This window comes from Eubalaena glacialis, chromosome 17, assembly GCF_028564815.1.
Source record: "Eubalaena glacialis isolate mEubGla1 chromosome 17, mEubGla1.1.hap2.+ XY, whole genome shotgun sequence".
NCBI lineage: Eukaryota > Metazoa > Chordata > Mammalia > Artiodactyla > Balaenidae > Eubalaena > Eubalaena glacialis.
In genome coordinates, this window is record NC_083732.1 from 18685516 (window position 1) to 18707883 (window position 22368).

General features: G+C 35.0%; 1 protein-coding gene across 2 annotated transcripts in view; it reads right to left on the reverse strand.

The window, feature by feature from the left end:
* UBE2W (ubiquitin conjugating enzyme E2 W) overlaps positions 1–22368 on the reverse strand; it is a 119877-nt gene that overhangs the window by 42006 nt on the left and 55503 nt on the right. Inside the window, exons 4-6 of one of the 2 annotated variants that reach the window (XM_061172225.1) lie at positions 20827–20982; positions 17534–17609; positions 8683–8775 (exon numbers count right to left, since the gene is read on the reverse strand). In XM_061172225.1, the coding sequence (XP_061028208.1) occupies positions 8762–8775; positions 17534–17609; positions 20827–20982 (246 nt within the window). In that variant the 3' untranslated portion in view covers positions 8683–8761. Of the gene's footprint in view, positions 1–8682; positions 8776–17533; positions 17610–20826; positions 20983–22368 lie in introns of those variants that run through there. The other variant, XM_061172224.1, reaches the window with a different exon arrangement.

Genomic DNA, 22368 nt, shown 5'->3' on the forward strand with positions numbered 1-22368 from the left:
AAATCAATTTCAATCTTACCCTGACTCGTAAAGCCCTGTATCATTTGGCCTTTGGTTTCTGCTCCCCCAGTCTCTGAACCAGACACATCACCCTCTGGGCTGACCTTCATACAAGTCCTGTCCTAGAGCTTTTAAAGCACTTGTTACCTTTGTGCTTGCCTAGAACCCATCCACAAAGTTTGTATTTTTCAAGTCATGACAACACTTTTTGCAAACGACGTGTTCCTCTGATTATCAGAAACTGCCATTTATCTGTACCCCTTCAGGCTCATCACTGTTGTATTATCTATTTCTTATCGCCCTTATCATAGGCCTTTGGAAGATATATGCTTCCTCTTATCTGCCATCCTTCTTGGTATAGGAGAGGTCATCACTAAGTATTTGCTTAATGTTCATTTTTAACCTTAATGAGTGTCAGGTTTACCTTTCTGATCTCAGAGTCCCTTAGATGTATTTAGTTTAAAACAATTATATTCTTAATTTGTGAACACATTCAAGCAATTTACCTCAGAGATAAAGCATTTTATAAAAGAAAGCAAAACCAATTAAGAATGACAAATGACTTACTTTAAAGCAATTTTTTTCAAAGTCTCTGGGACAGGAAGGGTAGGTGTTCTGCTATAACATTTCACACAGATGGTGGTTTGGTTTAGATGTATGTTTCAAAATTGCTACTGCCTAAGTTTCTTGGAAAAAGCTAGGATAGAAATACAAGTACAATCAGGTTAATTCAGCTAACATTTATTAAAAGCTTATGTGGCAACTAAGACCCGACACAGCCAAATAAATAAATAAATATTAAAAAAAAAAAAAGCTTATGTGATATGTACTGTGTGCTACATGTTGGATACACAAACACAACTGAGACATTATCCCAGTGTAAAGAGTTCCAGATAGAAGACTGGTAGGGGGTAAAGAGGGAAGGACAAAGACGGTAACTTTATAACGACATCTGAACTGGACCCTGCAGGTAGAAAAGCAGATAATGAACATTCTAGGAACAGGGGAGAACATTAGCAAAGTACAGGTAGTCTTGTGGCACTGTTACTTAAGGAACAAGGTATGTGGAGGGCTGAAAAGCAGCCACGGAACATCGGGACCAGGCAGTGATAAGTCATAATGACAAGGGGACTGGAGAAAAGGGAAAGAAATTCCAGAGATGGTTTGAAGGTAGGCTCAACAGGACTGAAAAATGTCAGAGAGGACTAGTGAATAGTGTTAGATTCTTCATTTTGATAAATAAGTCAGATAGGAATGCAATTAACTATAACAGAAAAAGACAAATGGATGGCCAAGAGGCACATGAAAAGATGCTCAACATCACTAATTATTAGAGAAATGCAGATCAGAACTACAGCGAGGTATCACCTCACATCCGTCAGAAGGGGCATCATCAAAAAGTCTATAAATAATAAATGCTGGAGGGGGTATGGAGAAAAGGGAACCCTCTTGCACTCTTGGTGGGAATGTAAATTGATACAGCCACTATGGAGAACAGCATGGAGGTTCCTTAAAAAACTAAAAATTGAACTACCATATAACCCAGCAATCCCACTACTGGGCATATACCCTGAGAAAACCATAATTCAAAAAGATACATGCACCCCAATGTTCACTGCAGCACTATTTACAATAGCCAGGACATGGAAGCAACCCAAATGTCCATCGACAGAGGAATGGATAAAGAAGATGTGGCATATATATATATATATATATATATATATATATATATACACACACACATATATATACATACATACATACACACAATGGAGTATTACTCAGCCATAAAAGGGAATGAAATTGGGTCATTTGTACAGACGTGGATGGACCTAGAGACTGTCATACAGAGTGAAGTAAGCCAGAAAGAGAAAAACAAATATCGTATATTAACGCATATATGTGGAATTTAGAAAAATGGTACGGATGAATCTATTTGCAAAGCAGAAATAGAGACATAGATGTAGAGAACAAACGTGTGGACACCAGCGTGGCAAGAGGGGGGTGGGATGAATTGGGAGATTGGGATTGACATATATACGCTGCTGGGTATGAAACAGATAACTAGTGGACCTGCTGTATAGCATGGGGAGCTCTACTCGGTGCTCTGTGGTGACCTGGGTGGGACGGGATACGTGTATACATATGGCTGGTTCACTTCGCTGTACAGCAGGAGCTAGCACAACACTGTAAAGCAACTATACCCCAATAAAAAGTTAAAAAAAAAAAACACCACATACAAGATAAAAGAAATAGGCATTTGGGGGGCTGAGAGTGGAGATAAGAAATTTTTCATGTTAAGTTGCCTTTTCTGCAGGATATAGCCAACCACATGAGGGTCTTGCCTGATGATATATATCTACCCACATTAGGTCCTTGAAGATCAAGTACGTGTATGAGAAGATATTCTCCACCTTACTTCCTTATTTCAGCTTTCCTTATTGGACCCTTTTATTCAGTTCATGTTTCATTTAGCCATGGATTACGTTAGTATGAAAAGTACTGTGGACTATAGGGAGGGTTTTAACAAAACCACTTATCCACAGTAGCTTAAACTAGTGAAGAAAAGTTATACCTTCTGTCAGAGGTAGAAATTATTTTAAGGATTATAATAAAAGGAGAGAGTGGCATTAAAGTACAAAGAAAGATGAATCTTGCGTCTATCTAACCAGCTACTGATCTAGTTGCTTAGGGCTGCGGAAGCAGCTTGTTGGGACGAGAGCTTTGTGGTAGCACAGCTGCCCCATGAGGAGTACGGGGCTCCTGGGTAAGTAGATCCCCTGCGGAAAGAAAACTTAGAAGAGCAGCGGGACATACTGAATTTCTTCCTGCCAGGAATAACTGAGAAGTGGAGATATCCCCTTCTTCTGCTTACCTCCTTCTCTCTTCCCATAGCTTCAGGAGTCAGTCATGTATGTGAGCCAGTTGATCTGTTTGTATACTTGGGAAAGCATGTCCTTATTAATCGTACGACTTGAAGCTCAGGAGCACCAGACTCATGGTAACTCTGAGCGAGTGCTCCAGTCTCAATTCCATCTTTTCTGAAAATGCCCAGTCTTTTATCAGGACTCAGTTAAAGCACGAAGAACCACTAAAACACACTAGGTTACACTACTAAGCAAAGATGATCTTTAAATTAAAAAAACAAGTGGCTTTAGTGTCTATCTTCATTCTGTTGTATTCATTTTGGAAATGGACATGTTACTATTTCCATAATCCTTTAAAGATCACAGTCTTTTATAAAGAGGAACTATTATATAAATTTTCACATTATCATAAACTACAAAAAGGTTTAATATCTATCCAATTTAGCATTGAAGTCTACAGAAAAAGAAATCAATGACAACTGCTTTATTATTAAAAGTTACTGAATTCCATAAAGCACACAATGTAGTTTGTATTCAACTAACAAAAGTTTGATACATGTATTTAAAAATATATAATATATAGATTTATCTGTCAACATTTATATTCTATTTAAAAAGCAGTAGCTTTACATATTTTACAACTTGATTTTATAAAATACATACATCCACCCTATGCAAATCTTCAAGCATGAGCTTCCATTCCTATTAATAAAATGCACAATCTATATTTCTGAATATTCAGAGAAAAATGGTACCAACTAAAAATAACATATCCATGATGACTTGAACATGCACCTAATTCTTGGCTACTAGATAACTGACCTAATAATCTATTCAAATAACTATGTTCCTTGAGCTTGACAATCAGTTTGCATTATGTAAACAATCTGTGATTAACTATGAAGAGACTTGCATTTCCAGGGTATCTGACACAATCTACCAAATTCTTTATTCGTCCTGTTTCAGGTTTTTAATTAGAGAGGCAAGATTATTCAGTAATTTGATGTGCCAGGAAATCTGACAAGTGAAGTCACACCTAACAAGCCAAAGCCCGGTGAGTTTTGAAACCGTGCTTTTGCCTTTGAGAAAACAGCTCTGAGAATTACTGTGGGAGCAAACTTTTCTCAAAACCCTGATGGTGTATGTGCCAAGGAATAGAACAAGAACTATTTCTCCTTTCCCAATCAACTGCGCTCAACTTGTAAAACTCGAGTTCTTTAGGTATGTGAAGACGTACTGGCTTCTATTCAGACATTCCTTCCACATATTCAAAATGGCTTCAGGTATCACAGTTTTATTAACAAAAAACTTTTCATAAGAAAGATATTCATGTAATAATTTTAGAGATTCATCCCCAACTATAAGTCCCAATGCTAACATTTGAGAGTTAAAGTCACAATAAACACCTCAATTATCAGGACCAGAGACTTCAACTTTAAGGACAGAGATCTAAGTTTGAAGTACATGTTTAGATTCCACGGCCCTCTAATGATAATGATGTATATAAATCTGTCTTTAATTTATGCTGAGAAAGTAAAAGTCTCCCACAAATTATTATTTTTAAAAAATAGTTCCAAGTCTCAAAATGGTTTAGAAACTTAAGTGGAAAAACACTTTCACCAAAATAAGTAATTTAATTCATTTGGGCAATAATCAGGCTTTGAGTCACATCCAAAAAGTAAATGAAATTCCCTCAATATCAGTATTTAAGAACTAAATTATAGCTAACAACAGCTTATTTATCAAGTAGTCAATTATTCAGCAAATTTAGCCATCTACTGATGGACTAAGATTAGGTATCAGAAATTATTTTATTTGTAGGATGGAATCCTTTTATTAAAATTTTTTTCTGATATAATTTTAATAATCCTCCTTCTCCAGATTTCCTAACCTCAAGAAAGGGAAAGGGAGAGGAAAGGGAAGGAAGGAAAGAAGGGAGGGAAGAGGGGAGAAAATCTGAGAGGTCAGAGGGACACTGAAGACTGATCCACTGGTATCTGTGAGGAGACAGGAAGGAAGAAGAATAAAGGAGGAATAAAAATAAAGACTGCAAAGAGGATTAGGGCCAGGAGGTGCAGATTAAAAGATAACTTTTTCACAGATCTTAACCATGCAAAGGCATTAGCATAACAGAATAGTGCAGTAGCTGATTTTGATAACAATGAATCCTCAGAAAAGACTCATATGGTCAAACCTCAGCTCTTTTTGAAAATAAACTTATGTGCACAATTACAAATCTTAAGCATTCAGCTAAAATATGTACAAAAAACTAAATAAAAGTGAGATGGAGAAATGTAAGCAGCAGTAACCATAAAGGCTTAGAACTAGTGACACTGAATTCTTTATTTAAAAAAAAATTTTTTTAAACACACAGTACCTCCTCTTCTCTTCTATTTTTAGGAAGAACCTTTAACAAGTTTTTAAATATCTCAATTCTCAAAAACAATAGGCTTTTTAAAAAATAAGACTTGATTACCAGAAACAAGTAATATGTTGTTACATACCATTTTCATATCATTACTCATTTCAATTCATCTTTGATGCAATCTGGGAACAATTAAGCAGTCACTAGATACCTGTTTTAGAATCTGAAGAAATTATTATCCACCACAGGAATCTAATGATATATATTTTTGCATATAGTTAAAATTTCTGAAGGGAAAAAGCAGTAAACTATTCTAGTTACTTTATACGAAATATTTATATACCTAGTCAAAACAATAAGTATTAAGATCTTTCTCCAGATGAACTCTATATAAAAGCTATTTTTAGCATTTTCTTCCGGGGATTAAAAAAAAAGCCTTATTTCCCTGCTAGCTAAAAAGGAGGAATTTGTACACTACAAGTAAGTCCTTTAGAGATGAATAGTAAATTCCTTAAGAGAACAGCCATAAAATTTATTTTTAAAAATTTATCTTAAAAAACTGAAAAGCGTTTCTCTCTTTAAAATCTATGGCATTACCTACTTGACATAATTTTTTTCTTTTCTTTTTTTTTTTTGGAAAGGGCACCAAGTTCATGATCTAAACATGCAAAATAAGGAACTGAATGTATCACTGCCTTAACAGAATTTGGCAAACCAGAAGAATGGCCTTAAAATAAATAAATAAATAAATAAAAAAGAAGAGAGTACATATTGTCCTAAATCTGAAGGTATAATTCTGTAGACCTATGCAGCAGATAGTGCCTCACAGAGGGAATGCAGGGAAGAGGGAAGTAGCATGTTCCTATGTACACTTTCTTAGTTATTCTGGTCGACATTCAACAACGCAATACACAGAAATATTCTTTTTATTATTACAAAGCCGTTAATTGCCCTCTCTTGAGCAATGACTCAGGTAAACATCTTATGCTTTTAATAATGTAACTTATATTTAAAATTAACTTAATTAAATCTAAGTGCACAGGAGTTTTCAATGATTCCTAAATTCAAGGAAGTAACGCATAAGGTGTTACCAGATTGCAAATTTTGAATGGTTGGTGCTTCTATATTTCAGGATATTTCATCCTATCTTCTTCTCCTTAAACCATAAAATGTACCAAAATTATCTGGTTTTCCTTTGCTTTCCTCTGTGTCATTTTAATTTATTGTACGGTATCTCTAAGTAGAGAGAGAGGTATGTTAAAATACTATTATTTGTATTAAAAAACTCAATTGAGGCTATATATGACCTATTAATCTAAACGATAGCATTGTTAACCATTGACCTGGTATATTAATTCCTTTGGTGAATAAATGTCACAGGTCATTTCTTTATAAAAGGATTTTAGTAAGAGGACCAGCAGTACGGAGAGAGACCCTCACCCCACCCCAGAGAATGATCAAGTGAATCAGTAGTTTAGAGCAGTTACGTAAAATATGAAAAATACATAATTTACAGCTGCAATTTTCATATTAAAAAGCAGTTAAAAACTAAGAGTAGTTCAAAGCATTCCAAAAAAATTTTTTTGTCTTGGTTAAATCGGCCAACTAATAAGACTGATAGAGACTACTGTGAGAATTGGTGTATATCTAGTCAAGAACAAAAATGTTTTTAAGTTTAAACACTGGTAGTTGCTAACCAGCAGTATAAACGGTGTCCACAATTTGGTGGCTGGCCATAGTTTAAAATTTTTTTTCAAGTTATTTCTACAGCAGACATATTTTAGAAGTCTACCCACCCCTGAGTTCAACAATTATACTTTTAGAGTGTAAAATTATACGCCCTTAATTAACAACATGTACAAAGCTACAAAATGTCATCTATACAGAGATTAAAAACAAGTTTTAAAATATTCTTTGCCAATTATTGATTGGATGGTTTTGCTGGGGTACATATTTCAAACCTTTTAGCCAACTGGCTTTCATTTTTAAGCCCAAATTGATTCATTATATTCACTGCAGGATATGTCAAAAAGAGTGCAACAATAGGCATTAGTAAAAATAACATTGTAGTAGAAACAGATTTTGCATATGTGAAAAGGTAATTTATAAAATACATTAATTGCTTTTTAAAAAGAGAACCTAGTTGCAGTATCATTAACTTACATGGTACTGAGAGTTGGACCTTTCAAACAATTTTTTTTTTCTATAGAAAAATGTTATCTAGCTTGTAAGCAAAGTCTTAAATAACAACAAAACAAAGCAAAACAAAACAAATCCCTCCAGAACAAAACTGTATGGTTGTGTGAGACAAAGAAGCAAACATACCATTCTATAGTGTACTTCTGCCTAAATTTTAAAATAAAAATGTCCACACTCTTTTGTTAAAACATTAAGCCTCTGTCAAAAATGTATTTCTTATTTTAGGGTACAGGATTGAAGGACAAGATGATACTTACAAGTAAAGAAAATTTACAAGAAAAAACTTGACAAAAGTTTTTCAATTAAAGTATTGTAACATTCAAACTTGACTTAACATAACAAAAGAAACAAAACTGCAAACAAAAATGTTTATGGATTTTCCGAACATAAATAAATGAAATAGTGTCAAGGCAGCAGGGCTCATGCTGACGGCTAGCGGGAAGTAGCAGAGTGTCATCTGCTTGGGGAAATCGTCAACGTACAAACGACAAGCCCAGATCATGGACTGCAGCAGTTTACTCGTCACTGCCATTTTTCTTACTTCCAAAATAAAGCCTTGATTAAACCACTCATACCCTATATTACTCACACCTTTACTTCAGAGACTGAGGAACTATATACAACAGATGAATTCATTTTCACCATAGGGATAACATATTGTACCTCTCTGCCAATGTCACTTGAAAACTGTCCATGTCAAAACAATTTGACAGCAGATATAAACAATTCAATAAATATGCAATGATCTTTCATTACAGTCCTTTAAAGACGCATGTTAATTCATGCTGTTAACCTTAGGTTCACAGTGCATAGAATCCAAATGTAAGCAGTTGGGGTGACTTTCAAAGTAATGTTGGTTCCCTCACTTTATTTATAATCCCACTCTAACTGATAAGTTCATTTCATAGGCCCTATCATGCATTAATCATTGGGTGGCAGGAGTTAATGAAAATTTTTCCTGTTACAACGTCCATTGCCGGCAATGAACGTCCCAAAACCGCCAAGGAAGTCATTGTTATTGCACAATACATGAGGACCTGGAACTTTTCCAAAAGCTTAAAAAAATAAAAATAAAAAATGGAATTATATTTGACATTTCCTGACACCTGCATTAATACTGTATGACTAATAAAAGCATGTCAGTTGCCTGGACTGAACCAGCGATCAACATGCGCCCAGAATGCACACGAGTAAAAATGCAGTAAAAGGAAGTAGTCTTCATTGCCTATAGGTCACTTCCAGTCAAAGGTTAAAGTTCAAAGACTGAATGATCAAAGTGCTCATTTTCTCAGTAGGACTATCTTCTGCTAGGAGGATGATAACAGTGGCATCAACAAGTATCATCTTTAAGAAAAGGAGAAAAAAGATAATTAAAATAGTCAAGCATGCGTAAGTAAAATCTACAAGTTAGTCTAATACAGAAATAATTTTAAGTAGCAAGAAGAACATGGTTTACATTTCTGACTTGTCTCCCCCAATCCCTGCAAATAAAAAAGTCCATTTTGTGTTCGAGTATATAGTGACAAGCAAATCAAGCTGTATTCTTTCAGGGAAATGGTAGTTTACACAAATCTTAAAATGATATTATTATCAGTATGTTAGTTCTATTTCAAATAATAAATTGATATATGTTAGCACATATTCATGATTTACCAATCATAAGAGAATTCTTTGATGGGCAACAATTTAAAACTGTAATGAGACAGGAAGTAAACTCCTGACCAACACTGTCATGCTACTTAACACAGAATAATACAAGTTATGTCACTGAAAGAAGTAACTTCACATATGAGCTACAATCTCTAAATCAATCAGTAGTAAATGTTATTAATTTCTCTTCAGAAAATAAATTTTTCAGCAAGTATACATATACATGCAAAGGAGGTCATTTTAAAAAAAACAATCCCACAGGTATAGTATAACACATTCTGATAGCCTCAACACATTTATGTAACACATATAAATTCTTGGGAGTTGATGACTTATTTTACAAAATTTACTACACAAAACCTATTTGAAGGCTTTTGAGGACTGGTTATTCTTCAGAAAGAATCTCTAGAAAGAAGTAAGACTAGTGGCAACTACCCCAAAGTTCTGAAAGCTCTCAAGGAAAAAATTCTAAACAACTGGCCAAAATGTTTTACACAAACCATCCCATGTTAGGATTGATATATTGCTAATAAAATTCTCATTCATAAAGACTCAATGAGAGCTAAAAAGCAGTAAATCTGACTTCTATGCTGGGCAAATTAGTGAAACATTCCATGATCCTATACGTTGAGGGTGATCTAAAGGGTGAAACAGACTAAATTTTAAAAATAAACTGTATCTAAATCATTAGAATCCTTTAAATAAATAAATAAATAAATAAGAACATCTTTAAGAAGAGGACAAGTAAATAGTTTACAGCCTCTAACTGTCACATTAAAGTATCTGTTTCTTCAACGACTGTGGATCTTGCAATAAAGAGGATATATTTGCCATGGATCAGAATAAGCTTAAGAATATGAGGAGGTCCCTTAAAACGTCACTTCTCCAATAGAGTGTTTTATAACACGAGGGTCTCTTGAAATTAATACTAAAACATGTAAATCTCTAAGCTAAAAGATGGCACTAAACTCTACCTAGTAGAGTATGTCAAACTACTGGGGATGAAGTTTAGTATCGTACCACATAACAATGTTTACAATAAGAAAAGTGACAGATAAAATCCAACTTAAACATAAAGTTATCTAGTTAACTAGATAGCTTTTATCTCCAAAGACCTATCATCTTTGATAGGTGGAACCATAAATGTATCTTTATCAGATTGTTTACTCTGAAAGTTTTTCAGTATAGCAGGCTGTTGTATGAATGTGCTACCAACCACCAAAATGATTAGGAGATCTAGGAGAAGCCATTCTCCCAATCCCAATCCCCATCCCCATCTTGGGTCAGATGTTAAAAGAAGTTTAGGACTAACACGATACTACTTGCTTTGAATCCTCTATCTTTGGAGAAATAAGCTTATTAAAGAAGTTCTGAAGATGGATTTCAATTATTTCTGATAGCTGGACCCAAAGGGACTACAACATTACATATCCATGATGGCTATATGTAATAAGGAATCTATGAGTAAAAGTTCAGTATGAAGACAGGTTATGAGCCAAACCCATGTCTACCTTTTCCCTAAATAAGAAGGGAATCACTAAGAAGCAAAACACTCGTTTGTTAACAGAAGGAACACAGTTTCCTAGCTATATGAAAAGGATTATTGGATACTAGGACTGGCTTCCAAAAAAAAAAAGTTGGTAGAGTAAACCTATCTTGGATCAAGACAAATACAGGTCTATAAAAGGTGGTGAAAGAACACAATATGTTTAACCTCTTGGCTAAAGTATTTGTGGCAAAATTATGGCCTGAAAAAAAAAAATCTCATAATAAACCACTTAAATTTTTTCTGGAACTACAGAAGAACCTACTAAAATTATACCCTCAAATATAATACATAAAATACCAGTCCCAAAGAGGTGACACCTACCATGGCTAACTTCACTGGGCTTCTGGGAAATGTGAATGAGAGAACTATATTAGAAGGTGGTCATTTAATTTTCCCCAAAGTATAAAAACCATCACATTATATTGGAAACCATCTCCCTGGATATTCCCAGGGAGAGAAGACTAGAAGAAAAGGAACATAGTAAGAGGTCAGTAGATATGAAGTGGGATGCTACCTCCAAGAAACACAAAAATAAATCTTTACAGTTAAGTTAGTGTCTCAACAGTTTAGGGAATTAAAAGTTTTCCTTTGATGAACTGATTCAAGAAAGATTACACAGTAGACAATAGAGTTGTTATCCCGCAGGAAATAAAGGGCAAAGACTTAAACTAGAGTGAAAGTTTGGGCTCAGGAATTTAGAAAGTGGTTTTGTAACCCTAAAAGGTAGTACAAATAAAAAGGTTCAAAACTAACATAGGTAAACCTATGGATAGTTATTAGGCAGGGAGAAAAGGAGTTTGTTAATACTAGTCTGAGACAGTTTTGTGTTCCTATCTCCTCATTATCCTACAAGGAAATGTTCCAGCTGAATGGAACCCGAATGTAGTCTATACTTTTATAAAAAATATTGCTCTACGCCTCCCCAAATTACCACCTCATCAGTCTACTGGACATAGTATTGAAACATTATGCCAATTTAGTTCTTATAAGCCTAGTTTTCTGCAGCCCATACTCAGCAGCCGTCTTAAACTATATTGTTCAATTATCTATCACCTTAAGGAAACTGCTTCAGGAACCACAGATCTGTACTCCCATCTGTGAAAAGCAACCATTTATGAAACTAAGTCATATATGTTTAATACTGATCCCAGGAAACTGATGGGTACCATGAATGGACTCTAGTTGGCTATCTCACTGAAGTATTCTTATGATCTCATAAAAAGATACTTTCCATCTTTTTTAAGAACAATTATGTCTGCTTTACGATACAGAACTCTGAGGCTCAATCACTAATTTGTGCACTGAACTGGGTACAGATCTGTTCTCTAAGGAAGATTCTACACCTGAACCACAGGTGACTTCTTCAGCCCTTCTGTATGCTGAGATGAGCTGCCTTATTCAAACACCTATTTTGGTCACAGGCCTCTTTACTTTTTTAGCCCTATTCTCAGCTCAACTGATTTTTCAAAGCATATGGTCCCCCACCTTAACCAGCAACACAGAATATCTGCATTCCAGTGCAGGAATGACATTAATTCCTTAGTGAACAGAAACTATAAGAGAGCTCTGGACAACAGGTTGATAGTCAACTTCAAGTAATTAACAACAAGGAATATGTATTCACATACCAATGACTTTTTACATGTTAACAAGTTATTGCGTTCTAGAGAAGAATCTCAAAAGAAATACAATATAAGGTGTGATGTGTACAAAGACAGTAACAGTGGGGTAGCATGACTGGCCTAATTTTCAAGGTATACTAATAATGTGGAAGATCACAAATTTACGCTCAGAGAGGCTTTTTTTCAAGAATCCAACAGTGGTATCTGGCAGCTCAATTTTGGTGTGTCAGCTGAGTCCTTCTCTTCTAAAACCAGGAGATCAACTCAATTTCAGATTTGTTGCTCTTCATTAATAATGCCTCCATCCTACATCCTGGAAGCCCCCTCTGAGGTACACAGATGTCACTAATCTGAACCAAAACCTCTCTTGCCTCTTTGATTACACCTGACAAACACTCTGACCCACGCTGACCCAAGTATGTTGGTCAGCACCACACAGAGGGGCTGTGGAGCTTGACATGAGGCCTACAATTCTGCTTGGTTTCTAGAAACTGAAATGTTAAGTGTTTCAGTGAGTTCTTCCAACTCCAAGCAAGTCTTTGTTCAGTCTCTGATCTTTTTGTTTAGCATTGCAGGTCACATCAGGACACTACTCTGATCTTGCAATCCTTTCAGAATTAGATGATGGTAAGAAAATAACTAGAGTCCGTATTTCTTGGTAACTGGCATTAGTTATAAGGAGAACATAATCAATGAAGAGCTTCTGGAACTAAATAATCAATGAAGATCTTCTGGAACTAAAGCAGCTAAGCGGAAAAACATAAGCTGAAACTTCAAAAGTTCCAAAACAAAGCTAATGTGGTTCTGCTTAAACGAGTATGATTAACTTTTTTGATAAGATTTTCTAAATTCAACTATAATACCAAGGTGGGCTATTTTTCATATTGTTTATAACTGTTATTGTGAAATGTATAAACACTATATACACTACATGTATATAAATGTATACACACTATATACACTACATGTATATAAATGTATACACACTATATACACTACATGTATATAAATGTATATACACTACACAGCTGAAATGCTTTAGCTCTGTAAAGGTAAAGGAACAGTTCAAGGAAGAGTCCCTGTACCCAACCACCTGTATGACAGAGCAGGTGCTCTATCATCTCAAAGTATAATGAACACTACCCTTCTTTGATTTCGTATGACACTCACTCATGGAGCAAAACCATCCATTTAAGGGAGAATGCAGGAGAGGAATGGTTCAGGCATATAGGATTCAAGCAGGAGCAAAAAACACAGTGAGATAAGAATGGTCACTGTAAGGCAATGAACTGAGGAGGTTTTAAACAGGATGATCTGTAAACGAAAAAAAGTTATCTGTACCTGGGACAGGAAACTAGAAAAGGATAGTCATGATTCAGGTGAATTAGAATCAGGTGTCTTTTTAAAATGGCTGATTTGTATTGAGGGGGATACTTTTAATCTGTTTACTGGGAAAATGAATTCCTATACAAACCCTGTACTATTTTACATCATGTAAGAGGTTAATTTAGTTTGAAAAGCCTCTTTTCTTAGTACTTTTTGGCTAACTTGGGAGATGATCCACCTTTAAACTGTTAAAAGACTTTTCTACTTTAGTTATAAAAGTATGGCTTTCTCAAGTAATAGATAAAAGCCATTAACTATGAAAAATAACTTCTACTATGAAGTATATTTTATTTTAAAGAATTTTTATATTTCCAGTTTTACTATGCAAGTTTTCTTATTCAAAAGCAGGCAATAAGGAACTTCCCTGGTGGTCCAGTGGTTAAAAATCCACCTTCCAATGCAGGGGACGCAGGTTCGATCCCTGGTCGGGGAACTAAGACCCCACATGCCGTGGGGCAACTAAGCCTGCACACCACAAATGGAGAGAAGCCCACATGCTGCAGTGAAGATCCCACGTGCCGAAACTAAGACCCGACACAGCCAAAAATAAAAATAAATAAGTAAATAAATATTAAAAAAAAAAAAGCAAGCAATAAGAAATTCTGGAAGTATTCTTAAGTAAAGTCCTTCTGATAAGTCCCTCTGACTATACAAGGCAGCATTAGAGGGCTTAAGAGATGATTATCTTTTTGAAATTTCCCTACCAGGGAATAAGGAAGGGAAAAATGGGAATATACTGTCTAACAATGGGGTGGGATAGAGTGGCAAAGAGAACTGTATTTTCAAAATATACATATTTTAAAAATTCCATCATTCTAAGACAATTTCTTCTCAAGTTTAACAAAAAAACTTAAAAGTGGTTTAAAAACACTGTGGAAAAGACAATTGGGGAATTTTTCTATTATTAGTGAGATTGGGTCTGAAATAGAATGACTACTATCTTGGCAACTTTGACATTTTAAAAAATGTTTGATTTAGTTGTATTTGTCAACATTCCTGATTGACTAATCTTAATTTTTGATGAATTTAAGAACTTATTATGCAAAGGTAAAGGGGAATGTGACACTCAAGGAATGTTTTTTCTTTTTGAAAAGGTTCTTTGTAAAGGCACAGAGGGAAGAGACAGCTTAGTATTTAGTCCTAAAAGGCAAGAGGATGTGCAAGAATGAGAAGCCAGAAATGTAAACTGAAGGAAATGGCCAATTAATTCAAGTAGGATCTTGTTTAGTTTTAGTGGACCTTTAGTGTTCAGATTCCCATGGGAAAACTGTCCTTTTATATTTAAGAATCACTGAAACAGTAGTTATCAAGTGACCAGCTATATCAGAATTATTGGGGATATCTTAAAAAGTAAAACAAAACCAGCATTCTGGCACAGTAAGAAAGTTGATCAGATTCCTTAAAGGAGGGAGTAATCAACAAGGCTTTGGTGAAAGAGTTCCCAAGAAGAGTGGAAGGAGTCCTTCCAGGCAAATAGCACACGTGGAAACAACAGAGGATAAGGAATAGAGTGCCTATTATAAATAATGCTCCATGGAGCATTTCATGCATCAAACATTTTTTGTATTAAAGATGATTTTCCAAGGATGGATTCTCAGAAGTTTAGCAACTAAGACAAAAGGTTCAGTCTTGGAACTTTAAGCTTGCTATACCACCAGCAAATATATGAAAAGGTTTTTTTGTTGTTGTTTTGTTTTGTTTTTGGCCATGGGGCATGCGGGATCTTACTTCCCTGACCAGAGATCGAACCCAGTGCCCCTTGCAGTAGAAGCACGGAACCTTAACCACTGGACCACGGGGGAAGTCCCCTGAAAACACTGTTTTATTCTACCCTTTATTCTCCTCCTCCAACACTGCATTCATTTTATAAAACTCTGCCAATTCAATAAGTTTCAAAATATTAAATTTGTCATTATTTTACTGTGTTGAACTTTTTTGCCCATGCTTGTAATTAATTTATTCTTAAGCAACTATTATAAATGGTCTTTATTTTTAATCAAGCTATGTCTTTCACAATTTTATTTTTTTAACTTTATATTGACTGTGATTTGAGGTTTTTCCGTGCTTTTTTTCTTTTAATTTATTTATTTTATTTATTTAGTTTTGGCTGCGTTGGGTCTTCGTTGCTGCACGCGGGCTCTCTCTAGTTGCGGCGAGCGGGGGCTACTCTTTGTTGCGGTGCGCGGGCTTCTCATTGCGGTGGCTTCTCTTGTTGCGGAACACGGGTTCTAGGCATGTGGGCTTCAGTAGTTGTGGCACGCAGGCTCTAGAGCACAGGCTCAGTAGTTGTGGTGCACGGGATTAGCTGCTCCATGGCATGTGGGATCTTCCCAGACCAGGGCTTGAACCCGTGTCCCCTGCATTGGCAGGCGGATTCTTAACCACTGCGCCACCAGGGAAGCTCTCCATGCTTTTATATAAGGTTTAAAATTTCATATATCTAAATGTTTAATTTGTGATTCCTTTTAAGTTCAGAAATTCTTTCTTCCTTCCTCCAGAGTTGATACCTAACTTTTTAAAAAATACTTTTTCTATTGTTGTATTTTTTAAATGCTTATTAATTCAATCCAAAGGAAATATTTTCTATATGAGGTTAAAAGGATTACTTACTAAATAATTTTTCCCCTTCTCATTGATTTGTGACACATTATTTACCACATATTCAAATCTAACATACAGAAAGGCCTAGAAAAGAGTAATTCTAACTAATTAATTAATTTGTTTATTTTTGGCTGCATTGGGTCTTTGTTGCTGCGCACGGGCTTCCTCTACTTGTGGCGAGCGGGGGCTACTCTTCGTTGCGGTGCGCGGGCTTCTCACTGAGGTGGCTCCTCTTGTTGCGGAGCATGGGCTCTAGGCACACAGGCTTCAGTCGTTGTGGCTCGCAGGCTCTAGAGCTCAGGCTCAGTAGTTGTGGAGCACGGGCTTAGCTGCTCTGCGGCATGTGGGATCTTCCCGGACCAGGGCTCGAACCCATGTCTCCTGCATTGGCAGGTGGATTCTTAACCACTGCGCCACCAGGGAAGCCCGAAAAGAGTAATTCTATTTCAATGTCTATTCTTGCATTATTATCTTTTGGTGTTTGGTAGACTTATCCTCCTTCATTAACCTTTAATTCAAAATTCAAACCGCTCTTCTCATCTTTCTTCCAAACCTTAAAAGCACCCACTCTATCATTCTACTGAATTACATTAAATCAATAATTTGTAAAGAATATACATTTTTATAATACTTTAAAAATAATTTTTATAAATAATTTTATGGTTTCTCATGAATGTAAACTTTCTGTTCCTAATTTCAAATACCTCTTTGAGGAAGCAGTAGTCAGCTTAGAAAAGATGCTAGCAGCCTTCAATTATTAAGCTACCATTACCCAACAGAAACAATAGAAATTAAATTATTAAACATAATGTATTCATAAAGCTACAATCAGTAGAACCTCAAATTTTTTTCAGGAATAACTATTAGAATAGGAAGAGCTTTCTTTAAGTTAATGGGCCATCTCTAACAATGCGATCCTCCACCCTAACAACAGTACCACAACTAAATGAGTACACAAGGCAGCATAACTTCTATATCAAGTAACAGGTTTCCCAATAGGCTAGTTCTAATTTGACTCAATATTATTACGGACTTCTGTTCTGCAATACAATGGTAGAGCAGAATGTTAAAGCGATTTTAGATTTTACTTGTATCATGGCCATGATTTTATGTGCCCCATTAAAAATCTAGTCTAACTTATCCATAAAATATCTTAAACTATTTTAAAGATTCATCTCCATATTACAAAAGTACAACATCAATTATATATTCTCTCTTTTTCCCAAGCAAGCATATATATAATCTTTCAAACCAAAATACTGAAAAGTTATCATTCTAAAATAAAACTGCTTACCATGATACCACCATTTTGTTTTCTTTGGATTCTTGTTACATGTTCGAACATAAAAAGAATTATCTGGTGGTCGTCTCTGAAACCAAAAAGAATTTAAATAGATAAGAAGTTGTAAAACAGGAAAACATAAGGGGGAGATAGTTTTAATACAAGCTCTAGCAAAAATATTACAGAATGCATAAGAAACAATATAAATGCAGACGTCATAACTGAAAAAATAATATATTCCAGGAAATGTAACCTCTTGACACTGAAATTGTTAAAAAAAAAAAACAGCTGTGCATATGTGGTTTGGGTTAGGTTCCAATGGGATTACTAGACAATGACTATCAACCTAAAGTGGCAGCATTAGGTTGTAAAGAATTTTGGTTTCATTTATCTTATCTCCCTAGAAATAATTTAATAGTTACTTTTGTGAGCTAATCAAAACAAAACTCTACTTAACTAGGTTTGTCTGAGAAACTCTAGCAACTTATAATCCTCCACAAAGGATTATTGTTTTCCTGTAAACAAGTATCATCAAGGAGAGACCAAAGGATTTGGTTTCCAAAATGTATGTAAGAGGCAAAAAAGACACATTAGCATTTCTGCAATACATACGCCCTGACGAGCACAATATTAGAAGCATACGGCAGCTCTGCAAGGAGTTACGTCAGAAATAGCTGTAACTACAACTAACAACACTGAAGACAGGTTATGAAAGAATTTTCTTGAAAACTGTTGGATGTTGATCAGACACAAGAAATATGTGCCTCTCTACAAAGATTTGGAAACATGTCAAATTTGTATTAAAGCCACTGAGGGCAGGTTAGTAGATAATATGATAGGTCCAACCAAATAGCAATGGTGAACAGGACTACCTAGGTAGCAGGAAGGAAAACTGACAGTCCACTTGGCACTTCTAAAATTCATATACGTAACTATGATCTAACTCTTATGAGATAATAATAACAGTAATTTAACAGAAAGGAAGAGTAGAGCATAAGACACGAAACTATACCAAGATTACCCTGTTTATACAGTTAGAGAAAATTCCTGAAAAATTATTATCATGAAATTATATGTCTACTTTAAAGAAGAGATGATCTGCTATTGTTTGTCCTGTAAAGTCATAACCTGTGTTCATGTGGAATAAACTGCTACTACTGTAACAAACAATAAACTCATCTATTTATCAGAACCCAATCTTCAAAACACAAGTTTCTTTTTGTGAAAAAAGAAACTGCAACGAAAGAGTTATGACTAAAAAATGCCTACAGTTAAATTAAAATTTGTATTCAGGGAGTTGACTACTCTCTGAATACAACGGAAAGTGAAACTCACGGAACCATGTCCACCACAGAATAAAATTCACCTGTTTTAATAGAACAGCTTTCGGTGAATATTTAAAAGACTTTTTAAAGCCTATTTGGTGCTAGATTCCCCTCAGTGCCAAAGCACGTTTCCTCTTCTTCTTAGTAATCTAGTACTTAGCACAGTAACAACAGCACATAGCAGGTACCTAATAATGTCTGAATTTTATCATTTTCCACAAAACTAATGCTGCCAGAATTCTGACTTCCAGATTATCGTTTTGGTTGAATAAATTATAATTTACAGTTTATATTACATAATATAGTTTATCAATAACTTAAATGGAATGATTAGTCTTATACTAACTATGCAAGAAACACTAACAGCAGACAACTAGAATGTGAGGGGAAAGATGAGGGTTAGAAAAGGATGAAGGAGTTAGAGAACATAATCATTTTCTAGCTTTTAACAGGAAATCATTACCTTTAAATGTAAACAAAGCTAGTAATCGTAAGGCACATGTAAGGACTATGCGCAGACACCACTCGTGTTAATCTTAACTTCTCTTACTAAACCCTAGAGTTACTCCCTCATCTTTCTATAGACATTAACATTAAGAGAAGCCCCTGTGATTGGAAACTGCTCTGTGCCACACCTGAAGGTCCAAAGCCTGCATGTGGGATGGAGGTGGAGATGGGGAGAGGAGAAAACATGGAAGCAGTAAACTAAAAAACTTGTTTCCAAGCCCTCGGGGTTAACAAAAGCTCAAGTGTAGCCTAAAATGCAGCTTAGAAAAGCTAACAACAAGGAGGAAACTCAAGTTAAAAGGTGATACTAACATTAGATAATATGCACCCTATTTCATCTATTCTAAGATGTACATTTTTTTCTTAATATTCCTAAATGGGGATACATGTCTTTCAACTAATGGTGTATCATAGTTTAACTGCCAGAAGTTTCATTCTTCCTCTTGTACATAAAATTGCATAATATGCTCTGATGCTACGGTTAAAAAATACATATACAATTTAACCCATTATTTCCCATTCTTATTTGAACAAAAAAAATGTTTTAAACCTAACACCAAGAAACCTCTTATGGAACTAACATTTCAAGAAACTCACTTTGTAAACAAGTGGCTTAGAGTGTTTCAAAATCTGGATAACCCACCATTTAAAAATGAAGTACTATCTAAAAGTTTTCTAAATATTAATAAAAATGACAGCTGAATTTGGAGAAGAAAGAAAAAAAAAACCTGCTAAAATAAATGAATAACCCCACAGCTCCCTAATCTCTAAGGTAAATTCGTTTTTCCTTTAAAGAGACTACAAAAGGAAACCCCCATGGAGAAGAGATGCTTTAAAACCTCTCAAGCAGGAATGACAAGACACTAACCCTCAAGCAGGAATGACAAGCGGGCCAGAAACACAGAGAGGATTTAGGTACTTCAAAAGGGTATTCTAAATTTAACTCACATGATTTTTCTTTCTGGTCTTTTCCCCCCTTCTCCATCAGACACAGAATCTGTAGATTAGTAAAGGAGAATAAGAGGAAAAGTCCTGAAAATTCTACTGGTAATCTAGTCCTCCTTCAACCTCGGCTTTATGATAGGAGAGCTCTGGTTCCTGGGAAATCCCCTAAAAGAGGCTGATAGGGTGGAAGCCAGCAGAGGGGACAAGGGAGCCATAATGCTTATTCCTGGGTCTTTCCACTGTGAAATATAGAAACAATAATTTCTTGTACACTTTTGCCCTGTGCATGCTTACAGAAATAAAATTCAGATTATTTAAGAACATCTGCAGAAGTTTCCTGTTTAAGAAATATGAAACAATGTCTGACTTCTATTACCAAATTATTTTCCAATCTATTACTAAAACGTTCCCTATAACTTCGTAATAGAAAGCATTAAGTCCTTTCTTCAAATAAATTATATATTAAAATAGCTTCTCTACCCAAACTAAAAGAAGAACTATACCTGGAATAATTCTGAAAAGTCCTACCTTTTCTTTGCAGCTGGAAAGCATGCTAATAATGCTAAGACAAACTGATTGGACTGAGAGCGCTGGGGACCAGTCTTCTGTTAGAATGGATAAACAGATATGACCATTGCTATAAACATGAGGATGAACAGGAATATTTTCACCAGTAAACATGACCTAAGAAAGAACAAAATTCCATTAACACTCAAATATTCTGTATTACCAAAAAATAAAATGTTCTCCAGGTAAGTTAATATTTTAAAAACCAAATTAAAAACAAATAAAATCAATGACAGGAACAAGATAAACAACTGCTTTGTTCTTATCAGTTCAATAAGTACTGGTTTCACTATATGAATAACCATGTAGTAGGAAAAAACTCCAGATTACCTATTTTATATTTCAGCTATTTTTCACAAATTCCTTTTAAAATTTTCTAAATTACCATGTATTTTTAGACTAGTGAAAGACAACTATGTTTACAAGAATGGTTTTTCAAATTACTCATTGTTCTCTGCAAATAGAAATCAAATACAGTAAAATTTCAAATGAAAGAATTCAACTTTAGGACAATATGAATTACATGCGGTAGGAACACCACTTCCGCCTATAACAATGTTATTACCTAAGGTGCTATATGCAAAAAGAAATGACTGCTACATCTTCCACCTCATCTAAACTCACACTTCCATTATGATGGGCACAAACTACCACTTATTAATCAGCAAATATCTATGTGCTTAGATGAAAAAACAAAGGTTGAATGAGTCTCCCAATTACTTGCTGTTTTTTCTCTGCCTTTTCTTTTACTCAGTTCTTCTACGTTTTCCCCTTTCTCCATCTTGCCTCAGCACTGTTTTGAAAGGTAATAAATCTATTATTTCCTTCCTTTGCCCTAATAATTCAATGTCTCAATAATACTGTTTCTTAAACATATCTACCTAAGCATCTGAATAGGCAGGAGGGTAAATTCATACATCCTGAGGAATCTGTAAGCACAGCCCAAAGTAGGTCAAAGTAGAAGTCTCATATTTAAGAATGCTTACATATATGTTAGTTCATAATAAGTTATTTACTTTGATATAAAAATTAATCTGTCAATCTTTTAAGTGAATTTTATACTGCAGTATAATATATAATTTTTATTGTTGCTTAGGAGTAATTCCTATTTCCTGATCTGGCCCTTAAAAAAAAAAAAAAAAAATCACCTGGAGAGCTGGCTAAAAATACAAATTCAAGAGCCCCATTTTCCCAGATTCTGATTCACTAGGTATGATGGCATTTTTATAAAACTCATCAAATATAAACCAATAGTTCCCAAACTAGGCTTATAGTAAGTATATCTTAGCCCTGCAAATTACCTCACACTCAGATATAGAGGAATCTTAATAAGGAGAAACCCTACCTTAAGTGATGACAAACTGATGAAATATATTGCTCTAGGCATAAGCCCCCTTTTTTCCTTTATAGAGCAGAAGACAGCCAGTGAAATAAGGGTAGCCAGAATAAGGTATGCCATATTTTAATATGCGATATGCTATGGGAAACTACCATAAGCTAGGT